At 40.2% G+C, this 15,452-nt stretch overlaps 1 protein-coding gene across 19 annotated transcripts in view; it reads left to right on the forward strand.

The window, feature by feature from the left end:
- The first annotated feature begins 257 nt into the window (after window positions 1-257).
- DOCK7 (dedicator of cytokinesis 7) overlaps window positions 258-15,452 on the forward strand; it is a 233,712-nt gene continuing 218,517 nt past the window's right edge. For 16 of the 19 annotated variants that reach the window (XM_009459171.4, XM_024346244.3, XM_024346246.3 and 13 more), the window contains exon 1: window positions 263-396. In XM_009459171.4, coding sequence (XP_009457446.2) covers window positions 359-396 — 38 coding nt within the window. In that variant the 5' untranslated portion in view covers window positions 263-358. Of the gene's footprint in view, window positions 397-967; window positions 1,093-15,452 lie in introns of all 19 variants that reach the window. The other 3 variants (XM_063817185.1, XM_063817188.1, XM_063817192.1) reach the window with 1 other exon arrangement.

A 15,452-nucleotide genomic window follows, 5' to 3' on the forward strand; every position in this document is an offset into this window, starting at 1 on the left:
TCTCTCCGCGACCTCTCGGTCGTGCACGCTCCGCGGCAGCGAAGCGGCTGGGGCTGGCGCCTCGCTTCCTCAGCGCTCCATTCTTCCCCTCGGCTCCCGCCGGCCGCAGCCGCCTTCCGCAGCCGGGGTTCCCGCCGGGATTGACGCGCGGGGGAGGAGCGGTTTCTCGTTGCGCGCCTCTAAGGAACATTACGGCAGGGCTCGTTCCCGGCTCCGGCCGCCAGCCCCAGCCTCCCAGGTCCGGAGCCCGGACTGGCGGAGGCCGCGAGGGAGGGAGCACGAGCGAGGAGGCACGCGCCCGCCGGTCCGCACCCGGCCCGCCGCAGCCGCCGCCGCCGTCGCCGTCGCCGCAGCAGCCATGGCCGAGCGCCGCGCCTTCGCCCAGAAGATCAGCAGGTAAATCTCCGGCGTGGGGCGCGCCGCCGCCGCCGCCCGAGAAAGAGCCGCGGAGTCCTCCCAGGCCTGGCCTAGGAGGCGGGTGGGTGTGGCGGGGCCGGCACCGGGATCCCGCGGCCTGGCTCGCGGCGGGGCGGAAGGGGTTCGGGGTGGCTGAGGGGGTAGCGGAGGCCTCGCGCCGCCCTCGAACCCCGGCCTTCAGCCCGCGCCCGCCGCTGAGCCTCGGCAGGGAGCGGAGAGGGCCGCGGACTCCAGCGCGCCCGCCTCCTCCTGCTCCTCGGCGGCCCGGGCCTGGACTTTTGTGGAGGTTTATGGAAGGGCGGTCGGCCGCTTCCCAAATTCTTTGTGTTCCCACCCCCGGGCTCGTCGGGGGCCGCCGCGGCGTTTCGCCCCCTCCCATCTCTCCGCCCACCCCCCGTTTGCCCCTAGAGGGTGCGGGGTCCGCCCTCCTCCACCCCAACAAAAGGAGAAACGCGCGGCGGCTCGGGGCGGGTGGGAGGCCGCCCCTCCTTCACGCGTCTCTCTCTTCCTGAGAAATCTGACAGGAACCCTCTTTGCACCCTCGGGCCAGGTTCAAAGTGGGCTTGTGCGTCCAGGATTGAAAACGTGTGGACAGAATGAAAAGTTGAGAGCTGCGGGCTGCACCTTCGGTGTGCAGCTGCCGAATCCCTGACGGATTGCAGGCTGAAGCTTGTTGTGAGTTCGCCTGTGAATTTAACTGTGCGCCTGTGTTTCTCAGAGCACCCGAGAAGATGGATGATAGGCAGTGTTCTTTATACACTGACATTCTCTTATATGTTGCAGTCTTGAAGTAAAGCAAGTGATCGCAGTCTTGAAGTAAAGGAAGTGATCGAGGTGGAGGTTTCAAAGCCTTTCACCTACTTGTGGTGGTTGGTTGCCACCTTTCTCCCACCCGCCAAATAAAAATTAAATGACAGAGGACTCTAATATTTGTAGAATTTCTTTGTGGAGTATACTTATGTATGAGACAGTAGACATTTTTGTTTTAATAAAATCATATTTGTGTGAATTATGATGTCCCAAGAAAAGAAGCATTCATATTAAATTACCTTTTTTTTGTTTTGGGGCAGTTGTAGTTCTGTGGCTCTGAGTCTTTTTAGTTTGCTGACATTTCTTTAAAAATTTTGGGCCGGATGCAGTGGCTCAGGCCTGTAATCCCAGCAGTTTGGGAGGCCGAGGCAGGAGGATCGCTTGAGGCCAGGAGTTCAAGACCAGCCTGGGCAACATAGCGAGTCCCCCCACCCCATCTCTGCAAAAAAATTAGCCAGGTGTGGTGTTGCACCTGTCGTCCTAGCTGCTTTCGAGGCAGAGGCTTTTTTTCTTTCTTTCTTTCCAGCGTTCTAGCACTTTTTTTTTCCTGAAGGGGCAAAATAGCAAGTGTTTAAGAGCATGGGCTCTAGTCTCAGACCCCGACATGGGTTCAAATCCTGACTGGTATTTTCTAGCTTGGGACTTTGGCCAAGTTGTTGGGCCAAATTTCCGTTTCCTCGTCTGGCAAATGAGAATAATAATAGGACCCAGCTCATAGTGTTGTTGTGAACATTAAGTGGCATAATTTGTGTAATGTGCGTAGGATAGTACAGGGCCTATACTACCTGTCATCAAACACTTGTAGTAATTAGTTCTCCCAGGGAGTTATGATGACAGGAAATTTTTTTTTTTTGTAAAATAATTAGGTCTTACTTCTGATGATGATGTCATTAAAAAATGTTATTACTTGACATGTATTCCTAGTTTTAATTTCTCTTATTAGAACCAGAAGTTTATCTCTGAAAACATCATGCTGATAAAGTAAGTGCACATTAGAGAGTTGGATATGAAATTGTATGTCTATTAGTGGAGTTCGCCACCAGATGGGACAGGACAAACCACAAGAGAAAAAGAGAATCAGTTGTGCAAAACAACACAAAATGCAAATAAGAACAGCTTTCTAAGAAGTTATAAAATTAAGATAATGTGAATGAAGAAATGTGCACTTATTGGACAGACAGGAGGTGGATATGGTAGTGATTGGTGATTGGACATGCAAAGTGAGGCGGACTGAGGAGTCTGGGATGACATCCTAAGTTGGGCAACCACGTGGATGATGGTGGCAGTCTTTGGGGTAAGGGAGTACAGGAGGAAAAAGGAGTTTGAGATTGGGAGATGCAAGTGGGATGGAGATGATGATTCAGTTTTGGACATGTTAATTTTGAGGGGCTCATGAATCATTCAGAGAGAAATATCTATTTGGTTTTTGGTGCAGGTTGAAGGTGCAGAAGAGAGATTGGGCTGGAGATCTAGGTTTGAGAGTTATCAGCAAGTAGATTGCATTTGGAGCCCGGGGGTGGGTGGGGGTTGATGAGATTGTCCGGTGAGAATGTGCAGACTTAACTTGGAAGGAACACCAAAGACAGAACTGCTATGAGTAATGCATTATTAACTGCTTATTGTGAATGAAAGGTTCTTCCTTGTTATCAAATATGATTGAATAATACTTAATACTTCTGAATCAATTCGTGTTCTGCTTTTTAACTTTTCTATTAGAGGAAGTATAGCACAAATTCTGGAGATGAAGTTCCTGGGTTTGACACCCCAGCACAGCCACTCGTTGAGTAAACATGGCCAAGTTACTTGACCACACTTCTGCCTCATTTTCCCTATCTAGAAAATGAGGATGATGGTAAGACTTAACCTCGTAGGGTTGTTGTGGGGATTAAATGAATTGTTACCTCTAAAGTGCTTAGAACAGTGCTCTAAGTGCCTAGTAAGTATCAACTGTTTTTTACTACAGTATTTATAATGTGGTTTGAGGCTTTTGTTGGAAATGATAATCCTTTTCCTAGTGTTCGTATATGAAATTTGTTGCTCTGTGAAAAGCCTGTTGCTGTTTGAAACCTTATTTCTTTTCAAAGCTTTGTGATTGTTCAGAAACCTATACTTTAAAAAGAATTATAATGATCTTGTTTCTGTCGCAGTTATTTTTTAGCCCCTTGCATTTAGTGCAGTTATTTTTTGAGGCTGTGATTTGGTGATTTCTAAAGGCTCTTTATTCTTATTATCACTAATTATACTGTTTACTTCAGCTCACCATAGAAAAGCAGCATGTATATCTTGTCCATATCAAGTAGTTGTCTTTGTACGTGTGTGTCCCCTTTGCTTTTTGAGGATAAGGCCCATGGATTTATGGAATGTAGACTGTAGACAAATTGTCTAGGATTTTGTTGGGATTATTTTGTCCTGTTGCTTGATACTCAGCAGTAATGATGAACATTTGTGTACACTTAAAGCACTTTTTACTGCATTCTCATCTTCATAACCCAGAGAGGTAGAAAATGTACTAAAGAATATAGGATCTGGGATCAGATTGCACAGGTTGAAATTCTGCATATACCACAGAAAAATGGGGATAACAGCCTCAATAAAATTAATGTGAGGATTAAATGAGTTAATACATGTGTAAGTGAGCTAATACAGTTCTAATAATGCATTAGTAGTACTGTGTCAGGAACATAAGCATTCAAAAATGTTAGCCACTGCTATTATGATTTCTATATTACTTACTGTTGTTATCATTTTCTAGATGAGGAATTGAGGCCTAAAAACAGCAACTGTATTTGCCTAAATTGGGACTCAAATCCTAGTTCTCTGATTTCAGATTTTTTTTTTTTTTTTGAGATGGAGTTTTGCTCTTTCGCCCAGGCTGGAGTGAAGTGGCGCAATCGGCTCACTGCAACCTCCACCCCACTGCCCCGGGTTCAGGCGATTCTCCTGTCCTCGCCACCACGCCCAGCTAATTTTTGTATTTTTAGTAGTGACAGGGTTTCACCATGTCGGCCAGACTGGTCTCGAACTCCTGACCTCAGGTGATTCACCCGCCTTGGCCTCCCAAAGTGCTAGGATTACAGGCGTAAGCCACCTCGCTCAGCCTGATTTCAGATCTTATGCTTTTTTTTTTTTCTCGAGATAGGGTCTCGCTCTGTTGCCCAGGCTGGAGCGCAGTGGTACAGTCTTGGCTCACTGCAGTCTCTGCCCCCAGGTTTAAGCGATTCTCCCACCTCAGCCTCCCAAGTAGCTGGGACTATGGGCACTGTGCCTGGCTAATTTTTGCACTTTTTGTAGAGACGGGTTTTCGCCATGTTGCCCAGGCTGGTCTTGAACTCCGGGGCTAAAGGGATCTGCCCACCTCGGCCTCCCAAAGTGCTGGGATTACAGGCATGAGCTACCTGGCCTACTCTTTTTATTTGACTATATTTTCTTTCTGCAGAATATTTTCTGTGGTAGTTCCAGGTTTCCTAACAGTGTCACTGCTACTATCCCTAAAGTTATGCCAGCTTTCTTAGTCCTTCTTTTGTTAACCGGGTATCCTTTTGCTGCATAAGCAGCATAATTTAATGAAAGGTTTCCATCAGATCTTTATTTCTGAGGGAAAATCTTACATGAGTGGGATTTCCTGGATATCGACTTATTTAACACCTCAGATGTTTTTAGTCTTGTATGTGTTATTAACTCTGGACAGATGGGCCCAGTCTTTCAATCTACAGAATCTACTTTGTTCAATTCATAGTTCCATATATTACCAACTACTTCCGTGCTGCCTGTTTTATCTCACGGAACACATATACTTCCCTGATCTTTTGTTGTACTCATCTCACTAATTCTTAATGCTGAATATCTAACCTGCTTCTTGCTCCTAAGCTGCAAAATAGTGTTAAAGAGAGACTAGAACATTCCAGAGTTGATCTTTATGTCTTAATATCTTGCCATTTGAGATGAGGTTTACCTTAGGTCATTTCTCGTATTTAACAATTTTGTTTCTCTACCTCATCTTACTGAAAAGTTTGGGACTACCATTAGTCCTTCATTTTAACCTTAGCATACTACTCTCTCAATATGTGACTTAACCATCTTTCCCTTGAGCCTGAAAGGTCTCTTGTTCCTAAAGCTTACCTATTTTATTGTACTTTGAAATTCTCTCTTGCCACCTCTCTCAGAGTCTTGATCCCACAACTTTCCCTGTTCTAACATCTTCAATCTACTCCTTTTTGTGGACCTTTCCCTTAAACCATAAGACTTACTATGTCTTTCTCATCCTAAAACAAAGATCTATTGAGTGTTCTGGCATTTTCAGCTGCCAACCAAACATTCCTTTTCCTTGTCACATTTCTCCCATGTATGTGGTATAGTCATGGCTACTTCCTGCTTATTCTCTTCCTCATCAATCCTTGGGCTATATAGTTGTGCTTACCTTATGTGTACTTGAATTATAGGGCTCTTGAGGGCTAGGAAACTTTGACTTTTTTCTTTTCTTCATCATTGATTTCATGAGCTGTTTTTTTTAAAACGTTACATTTCTTATGTCCCTCCACCCCCTTCCCTGTTTTTATACTGCTTTTCAGAGCTCTTTGATGGCAGGTCTGGTTTTGACTTTTTATTTCCAGTGCTTCACACAGATCCCATGGATATCTGACACATAAAGTGTTTAAATGAATGCCACCAAGCTGCGTTGGACATCCTTTATTATTTCACTTCTAGGTGACCATAGAAAGCTACTAGCTGATCTAGTCCCTCCCTCCTCTAATTCAAGTGTGTTGCAAATTAAGTCTCCCTAAAACACAGCTTTCATCATGGGATTGTGCAGTTCAAGAATATAAGTGGCTTCTTACAGTGTTAAAGCCAAACCCTTGCTTGGATTTTAAGGTTAACTGTGACCTGGTCCTCCTTTTGTTGACTTATTCTCTAGTTTACATATTGTCCTCCAGTCAGTCTGGTGTTTTCACTGTACCTCCACAAATGCTATGCTTGTTTCCATCTCTGTAACTGTTCTGCTGTTTTTTTTTTTTCTTTTAGATACATTCTTCCTTTTCTTTCCTAAATCTTACCCCTTCTTAAGACTACTCCAGTCCACCATTCTGACTTTTGGGATAACCATTTCCTTCCTTTCTTTAATGTTACCATCTGTGAATGCATTACTAAGCAAAATGTTTTCTTCTCTTTTTGAAGTCATTCGGGTGGAATCGTATTGTGTGTATGCTTTGCTGTCTTGCTTCTTTGCACAAAATTATAATTTGTGAGATTAATTCATGATATTCTGAGTAGTTGAAGTTCATTCATTTTCATTGCTTTGTAGTATTTTGTTCCATAAATATACCACAATCAATCCATTCTATAGTAGGTGAACATTTGGATTGTTTCCAGTTTTTTACTATTACAAACGTTTCCATGAGCACTCCTATACAAATTTTCAGGTATACATATGCATGAGTTTCTCTAGGGTATAGCCACCCTTGCAATTTCTGGGTCATAGATGGCAATCTTTTTTTTTTGTATTTTTATTTTTATTTTTTTATTTTTTATTATACTTTAAGTTCTACGGTACATGTGCATAACGTGCAGGTTTGTTACATATGTATACATGCGCCATGTTGGTGTGCTGCACCCATTAACTCGTCATTTACAGTAGGTATATCTCCTAATGCTATCCCTCCCCCCTCCCCCTACCCCACGACAGGCCCTGGTGTGTGATGTTCCCTTCCAGTGTCCAAATGTTCTCATTGTTCAATTCCCACCTATGAGTGAGAACATGTGGTGTTTGGCTTTCTGTCCTTGTGATAGTTTGCTGAGAATGATGGTTTCCAGCTTCATCCGTGTCCCTACAAAAGACATGAACTCATCCTTTTTTATGGCTGCATAGTATTCCATGGTGTATATGTGCCACATTTTCTTAATCCAGTCTATCATTGATGGACATTTGGGTTGGTTCCAAGTCTTTGCTATTGTGAATAGCGCCGCAGTAAACATATGTGTGCATGTGTCTTTATAGCAGAATGATTTATAATCCTTTGGGTATATACCCAGTAATGGGATGGCTGGGTCAAATGGTATTTCTAATTCTGTATCCTTGAGGAATCGCCACACTGTCTTCCACAATGGTTGAACTAGTTTACAGTCCCACCAACACTGTAAAAGTGTTCCTATTTCTCCACATCCTCTCCAGCACCTGTTGTTTCCTGACTTTTTAATGATCGCCATTCTAACTGGTGTGAGATGGTGTCTCATTGTGGTTTTGATTTGCATTTCTCTGATGGCCAGTGATGATGAGCATTTTTTCATGTGTCTGTTGGCTGCATAAATGTCTTCTTTTGAGAAGTGTCTGTTCATATCCTTTGCCCACTTTTTGATGGGGTTATTTTTTTCTTGTAAATTTGTTTGAGTTCATTGTAGATTCTGGATATTAGCCCTTTGTCAGATGAGTAGATTGCAAAAATTTTCTCCCATTTTATAGGTTGCCTGTTCACTCTGATGGTAGTTTCTTTTGCTGTGCAGAAGCTCTTTAGTTTAATTAGATCCCATTTGTCAATTTTGGCTTTTGTTGCCATTGCTTTTGGTGTTTTAGACATGAAGTCCTTGCCCATGCCTATGTCCTGAATGGTATTGTCTAGGTTTTCTTCTAGGGTTTTTATGGTTTTAGGTTTAACATTTAAGTCTTTAATCCATCTTGAATTCAGTTTTGTGTAAGGTGTAAGGAAGGGATCCAGTTTCAGCTTTCTACATATGGCTAGCCAGGTTTCCTGACACCATTTATTAAATAGGGAATCCTTTCCCCATTTCTTGTTTTTGTCAGGTTTGTCAAAGATCAGATGGTTGTAGATGAGTGGTATTATTTCTGAGGGCTCTGTTCTGTTCCATTGGTCTATATTTCTGTTTTGGTACCAGTACCATGCTGTTTTGGTTACTGTAGCCTTGTAGTATAGTTTGAAGTCAGGTAGCATGATGCCTCCAGCTTTGTTCTTTTGGCTTAGGATTGACTTGGCAATGTGGGCCCTTTTTTGGTTCCACATGAACTTTAAAGTAGTTTTTTCCAATTCTCTGAAGAAAGTCATTGGTAGCTTGATGGGGATGGCATTGAATCTATAAATTACCTTGGGCAGTATGGCCATTTTCACGATATTGATTCTTCCTATCCATGAGCATGGAATATTCTTCCATTTGTTTGTGTCCTCTTTTATTTCGTTGAGCAGTGGTTTGTAGTTCTCCTTGAAGAGGTCCTTCACATCCCTTGTAAGTTGGATTCCTAAGTATTTTATTCTCTTTGAAGCAATTGTGAATGGGAGTTCACTCATAGATGGCAATCTTTATTGCTACAGCAATGTTTATTAGGTAGTGTCAAACTGTTTTCTAAAGTGGTTGTAGAAATTTACAGTCTCACAACAATGTTGCTTTACATCAATGCCATTGCTTTGTATGGCCAACTTTTTCATTTTTACCACAATCTGGTGGATGCACAATGCCATCTCATTGTAAGTTTTAATTTTTATTTTATTACTAATGAGGTTGAGCTCTGTTTTGTATGTTTATTGATGATTTGAATTTCTTCTTTTGTAAATTGCTTATTTAAATATTTTGCTGTTATCCCCCTCCTCCATTGTTTTTTCCCTTTGGGTTTTTTAGAAATTGATTTTGTGTGAGTACTTTACATACAGTCTGTGTATTAGTTGTTTATTGATTATATGTGTAGCAAATACCTTTTCCCACCCTGTGGCTTGTTTTTCATAGTTTTAATGGAATCTTATGAAAGCTGTATGTTCTCAGTTTTAATGCAGTTTAACTTACCAGTCTTTTTTAATGGTTATTGGTTTATAGGTCGTAAGAAATATTTTATTACCCTGAGATATTAAGATATTCATCCATATTATCATGAATTTGTAGTTACCCCCTTTTTATTTAGGTTTATATTCCACCTTGACTTGATATGTGTATGGTGTGAAATTTTAATTTTTTTCTAAATGGATTGTCCTTTCCCCATTAATCTGCCCTGCCGCCTCTATTGTAGATTAAAAAAATTAATTTTAATATTTGTGGGTACATAGTATGCATATGTATTTATGGGGTACATAAGATATTTTGATACAGGCATACAATGTGTAAGAATCACATCAGGGTAAATGGGGTATCTATCATCTCAAGCATTTATCTTGTGTAACAAACAATCCAATTCTTTTAGTTATTTTTAAAATGTACATTGAAATTATCTGTTGTAGATGATATATCCTTATTTGTGGGTCTTTTTCTGGGATCTCTGTTTTGTTCCATTGGTCTGGTTATACAGTATTTTTTTTACAAATTATAAATAATCTTAGGTATAATCAGTCTTGGCATTTGGTAGAGTAACTCCTTCCACCTTTAAAAAAAAATCTTAACTGCTCTTAGCCCTTTGAATTTCCATGTAAATTTTAGAATCTACCAAAGACAAAACAAAACTCCCTGAACCCAAAACTCATAGAATTTGATTGGGATTGCATTGAATCTATATGTTAATTTGGGGGAGAAATGACATCCTTATAATATTGAGTTTCCAATCCATGATCCATAGTGTATTTCTCCATTTATTTAGGTCTTCTTTATGTTGTACAATGAAATTTTATAATTTGCTCTGTCAGGTTCTTGCATATCTTTTGTTAGATTTATTCCTGGGTATATAACAATTTTGTATCCAGCTATACCTTGCTAAACTCTTGTTTATTCTGAATGTACTTGTGAATTCCTTTATATTTTCTGTGTAGACAACCATATGATCTGGAAATCATTATTTTTTTTGTTTCTTCCTTTTCAGTCCTTGTAACTGACTTACTATTTTTTATCTTGCTCTGTAGACTATTATTTTGTATTACTGTGTAGATTGATACCATTGCTATTCAACATTGTATTAATGTTGAACATTCTTACATTTTTATTTTTCTGTTTTTCAGTTTTTATTTACTTTTTTGAGGTGGACTCTTGCTCTGTTGTCCAGGATGGAGCACAATGGCGTCATCATAGCTCACTATAACCTTGAACTCCTGGGCTCAAGCTGTCCTCTCACCTCAGCCTCCTGAGTAGCTAGAACTACAGGTGTGCACCACCATGTCTGGCTAATTTTTAAATTTATTTTAGAGATGGGGTCTTGCTATGTTGCCCAGTGTTGCCCAGGCTGGTCTCAAACTCCTGGCCTCAAGCGATCCTCCCACCTTGGCCTCCCAAAATGCTGGGAATACAGGCATGAGCCTCTGTGCCTGGCCTTCCTTGTTTTATTTATGATCTCAAAGGGAAAGCATTCTGTGTTTCACTGGTCTAATGATAGCTGACAGCTTTTTGTAGATATCCTTTTAGTTTGGGTTTCCTAGAAAACAGAGCCTGTTATAAGAATTAAGAATTGATGCTTTATTTGGGGCTTTTCTTCTTCATTCCAGTCAATTCAATTTCTTCAGAGTTAACTCCCTTTTACTTTGGGGTTGCATCATTTGGACCCCCTTGGCAGACACTCTGGATATGTCACTGCTTTTTCGGTGGCTTTTTACATGGGAATTTTTTTTTTTTATTTGCTGGGGTTGCAAGTGACAGATCAGATTATTTTGCACACACACAAAGTGTTGACTTGTGTAACTGAGTGTATTGGGTCCAGGGATAATGTCAGCAGCCTCTTATCTTCGTATCTTGGATAGGTTTTCCACAAAATGGCCACTATGAGATTTGACAGCCCCAGGCTCAAATCCTCCCAGTTTAGTTGTGGCAGAAAAGATCCAAGGACTCAGTTATTGGTGTGGGCTGGGTCACATGTCCTTCCTTGAACCAATTACTATGTTTAGGGGTATAGGAGAGTCTGACCACTGTGGGTCACATGCCCTTCTCTATGGCTTGGGAGAAAGATGTGTTAGCCCCACCCAAATCTTACAGAATTAGTTCCTTACCAAAGAAGGGTTTCTAACCTAAAGAATGAGGATAAGAGTACTGTTCATAGCAAAACAGCTGATGTTCTTTAAAATTAGTCAGTTTTTAGTGGTTTAGTCATTTATAGTGGTTCCACATCACTATAATTACTTAAATATGTGGCAGTATAGACAGCTATCCTATCTGCAGTTTAAATGAAACTGGTGAACTGCAAAGACATTCAAGGAAAACCAGTGTAACCTGATGCTAGCTAGCTGTGGCTTCCCTGTCCCTTAACTTTTTACAGTTTAGCCTAGATCTTAGTACCAACTCATAGCCCTCCCAAGGATGTCTTCCTGGTTTTTCTTTTTGACTTTTGTCATTCTCATTTTTTCCTTCTGCATCTGTATGCTTGCATCATCATGGGCTGTTCCTGGTTTGCCCTGTGACACCAGAAAACAGAACTAACTCCTTCATTCATATCAACCATTTAATAATTTTCATAATTGCTAATGTTACAGGATCGTGGTACGGAGTCTCAGGGTGCAAAATTTTCTTAGTGACTGCATTCGGCTCTCCTTTTTCTGCCATCATCATTCTTTCTCTTACAAATAAACAGTTTCTTCCACTTATCTTCGCAGAGCAGTTCCAACCCAGATCCTTAGAAAAAAAAAACCCAGCTTTATTGAGGTATACTTTATGTATCATAAAATTCATTCATTTTAAGTGTACAATTAAATGATTTTTAGTAAATTAACAGCTGTGAAACCATCATCCACAATCTAGTTTTAGAACGTTTCCATCACCCAAAAAATTCCTTGTGCCAGTTTGCAGTCATTCCCTATTTTGACCCCAAGCCCTGGGCATAACTGATCTTTTTGTATCAATCTCTCAATTTGCCTTTTCTGAAAATTTCACATAAAGAGAATCATGCAATATGTGGCCTTTTATATCTGGTGGCTTTCATTTAGCATAATGTTTTTATGGTTCATCTGTGCATATATCAGTACTTCACTCCTTTTATGGCTGACTAATATTCCATTGTATGTAGCACATTTTGTTTATCCATTCATCAGCTGATGGACATTTAGGTTGTTTCTACCTTTTGGCTTTTGTGAATAGTGCCAATAGGAATAAAACTTTTGTTTGAAGGCTTGTTTTCAATTCTTGTGGGTATATACCTATCTAGGAGTGGAATTGCTAGGTCATAGTGTAATTTTGTGTTTAGCTTTTTGAGGATCTGCGAAACTGTTCCACAATGACTGCCATTTTACATTCCTATTAGCGATGTATGAGGGTTCTAATTTCTCCATATGCTTGCTAACACTTGTTATTGTCCTCTTTGATTATAGACATTCTGGTGAGTGTGAAGTGGTATTTCATTGTGATTTAAATTTGTGTTTTCCTAATGACTAGTGCCTTTTTTTTTCTTCTTCTTTGAGATGGAGTCTCGCACTGTCGCCCAGGCTGGAGTACAGTGGCGCGATCTCGGCTCATTGCAAGCTCCACTTCCCGGGTTCACACCATTCTCCTGCCTCAGCCTCCTGAGTAGCTGGGACTACAGGCACCCGCCACTATGCCTGTCTAATTTCTTTTTGTATTTTTAGTAGAGACGGGGTTTCACCATATTAGCCAGGATGGTCTTGATCTCCTGACCTCATGATCCGCCCGCCTCGGCCTCCCAAAGTGCTGGGATTACCGGAGTGAGCCATCGCGCCTGGCCAACTAGTGACCTTTTTTATGTGCTTATTAGCCACTCACGTATCTGCCCTGGTGAAATACCTGTTCAGGTCTCTTACTCATTTGTATCGATTGATTGATTGAGACAGGGTCTTGCTCTGTTACCCAGGCTGTAGTTCAGTGGCGCGTTATAGCTCACTGCTGCTTTGAACTCCTGGGCTCAAGCTATCTTCCCAGCTCAACCTCCTGAGTAGCTGGGACTATAGGCCCACGCCACCACATCTGGCTAATTTTTTGTAGAGACAGACTCTATGTTGCCCAGGCTGGTCTTGAACTCCTGGGCTCAAGTGATCCTCCCCCCTCAGCCTGCCAAAATGCTAGGATTACACGCATGCACCACCATGCCTGGCCTCTTATTCATTTTTCAGTGGGATTATTTATCTTGCTTTTGAGTTGTAGGAGTTCTTTATGTGTTCTGAGTAAAAGTCCTTCTTTAGATATATAATTTACAACTATTGTCTCCTTGTTTGGCTTGTCCTTTCATTTTTTAGGTGATGTTTGAAGCACAAAGGTTTTCAATTTTAATGAAGTCCAGTTCATCAGTTTTTTTCTTTTATGCATCAGGATTTTGGTGTTGTAGCTAAGACTTTTTGCCTAATCCATTGTCATGAATTTTTTTCTATTTTCTGCTAAAAATTTGATAGTTTTAGTTATTATATTAAGGTTTATGTTCCATTTTGCGTTAGTTTTTGTGCATGGTTTGAGATAAAGGTCTAAATTTATCTTTAGTGTGTGGGTGTTCAATTGTTGCAACACTGTTGAAAAGAGTACTTTTGTCCAATTGAATTGCCTTGGCACCATTGTCAAAAAAAATCAGTTGATCATAAATGTAAGAGTTCATTTCTTGATACTCAGTTCTGTTTCATTGCTCTGTGTGTCTATCCTTATACCAGTACAGTGCTGTTCTGGTTACCATTGCTTTAAAGTAAAATTTGAAATTTGTAAGTGTGGGTCCTCCAATTTTTTACTTTTTTCAAAATTGCTTTGTCTATTCTGGATTTTTTGCATTTTCATATACATTTCAGGACCAATATCTATATAAAGTATGCAAGTTTCTGCAAAGTCATGTTGGGATTTTGATAGAGATTGCACTGAATCTGTTGATCAGTTTGGGAGAATTGCCATCTGAACAATACTGAGTCTTCCAATCCATGAAAATGGTTGGTGGGGGGGGTCTATTTATTTAGATCTTATTTAATTTCTCTCTTCAGCATTTTGAAGTTTTCAGTGTAAAGGTCTTGTACCTCTTTTGTTAAATTTATTTCTAAATATTTTATTTTTGATCTTTTGAATGGAATTAAAAAATATTTTTGGTTTGTTCATTGCTAGTATATAGAGACACAGTTGATTTTTGGATATTATACTTGTATCCTTCAACCTTGCTGAACTTGTTTAGTATTTCTAGTAGTTTTTTGTGGGTTCCTGAGAATTTTCTGTATACAGGATAATTTTTTCTGTGAGTAAAGACAGTTTTATTTCTTCCTTTCCAATCAAAATGCCTTTAATCCATCCCTCCCTACCTCCCCCCCTTCCCCCTCCCTTCCTTGCTTCCTTCCCTTTTCCTTCCTGTCTCCCTCCTTCCCTCCCTCCCTCTTCCAGTACAAGGTTGAATAGAACTGAGAGCAGACATACTTGGCTTTCTCTTGCTCTAAAGAGAAAAGCATTCAGACTTTCACTGTTAAGTATGATGTTATTTGTAGGCAGATGTTGTAAAAAAGGAAAGGTGGGGACAAGGATTTGAGAAATATTTAAGAGTTAGAATAAACACGATTTAGCAACTAATTATGTATACTTTACACCAGGATATAATTTTGTATGTTTATGGGTAAGGCAGCTCTGGGTTTATTTTTATAATGAAATAGGGTGGAATTTAAGATAAATTTATATCCTTTTAGGAGGATTGACTTTTTGCAGTAGATACTTTTCTCTCTGTTTTTAATTGCCAATTTCAGGTCAGTGTTAATATTTACAAATGCTAAATTTTTGAATTCTTTTCTTTATGTAATTATAATGTAATATGTTCCATGAAATAGGGAGCAGTATTATCACCAGCTTTTAGTTGATGAAACTGAGATTTATATGGAAATGCTGTTGATCACAGTGATAGAGCCATCCAAGTCTCCTTAATACAGTGCTTTCTAATGTAAAAATAATTTTGAGTAATGTTATCCCCAAAATAGTGTCAGATGGGATATATGAGACACCTGACATCTTTTTTTTAATCCTTTTCCCCACCAGAAAAGGAGGTATATTTTAAATGTTAAGTGTATTATGTAGAAGGACTGTTTCTTTTTTGTTTTGTTTCACATATCAACGTGTATATGTTTTAGTTTTCTTGAGCCTTTAGTGGTTACTGGGATCCAGTCTTCTGTGTTCCTAAACATTTTAACACGGGCTAACTTACAAATGACATAAAGACAATGGCTTAGATTGGCATTTTATTTAGCCATACATGAAGGATAGGAAACAGATCATAACAATGGTGGTAGTCATTCTAGTGTTCCTATTACTATGTTAGTATATACACCAGACATTTTTACTGGATATCTTTAACTGACCTGTGAAAGGCTGGGTTTTGGAAAATAGACAAATCATTAATATAAACTATAGCAAGAATTATTTTATCTTTG

This window comes from Pan troglodytes, chromosome 1, assembly GCF_028858775.2.
Source record: "Pan troglodytes isolate AG18354 chromosome 1, NHGRI_mPanTro3-v2.0_pri, whole genome shotgun sequence".
NCBI classification, from domain to species: domain Eukaryota; kingdom Metazoa; phylum Chordata; class Mammalia; order Primates; family Hominidae; genus Pan; species Pan troglodytes.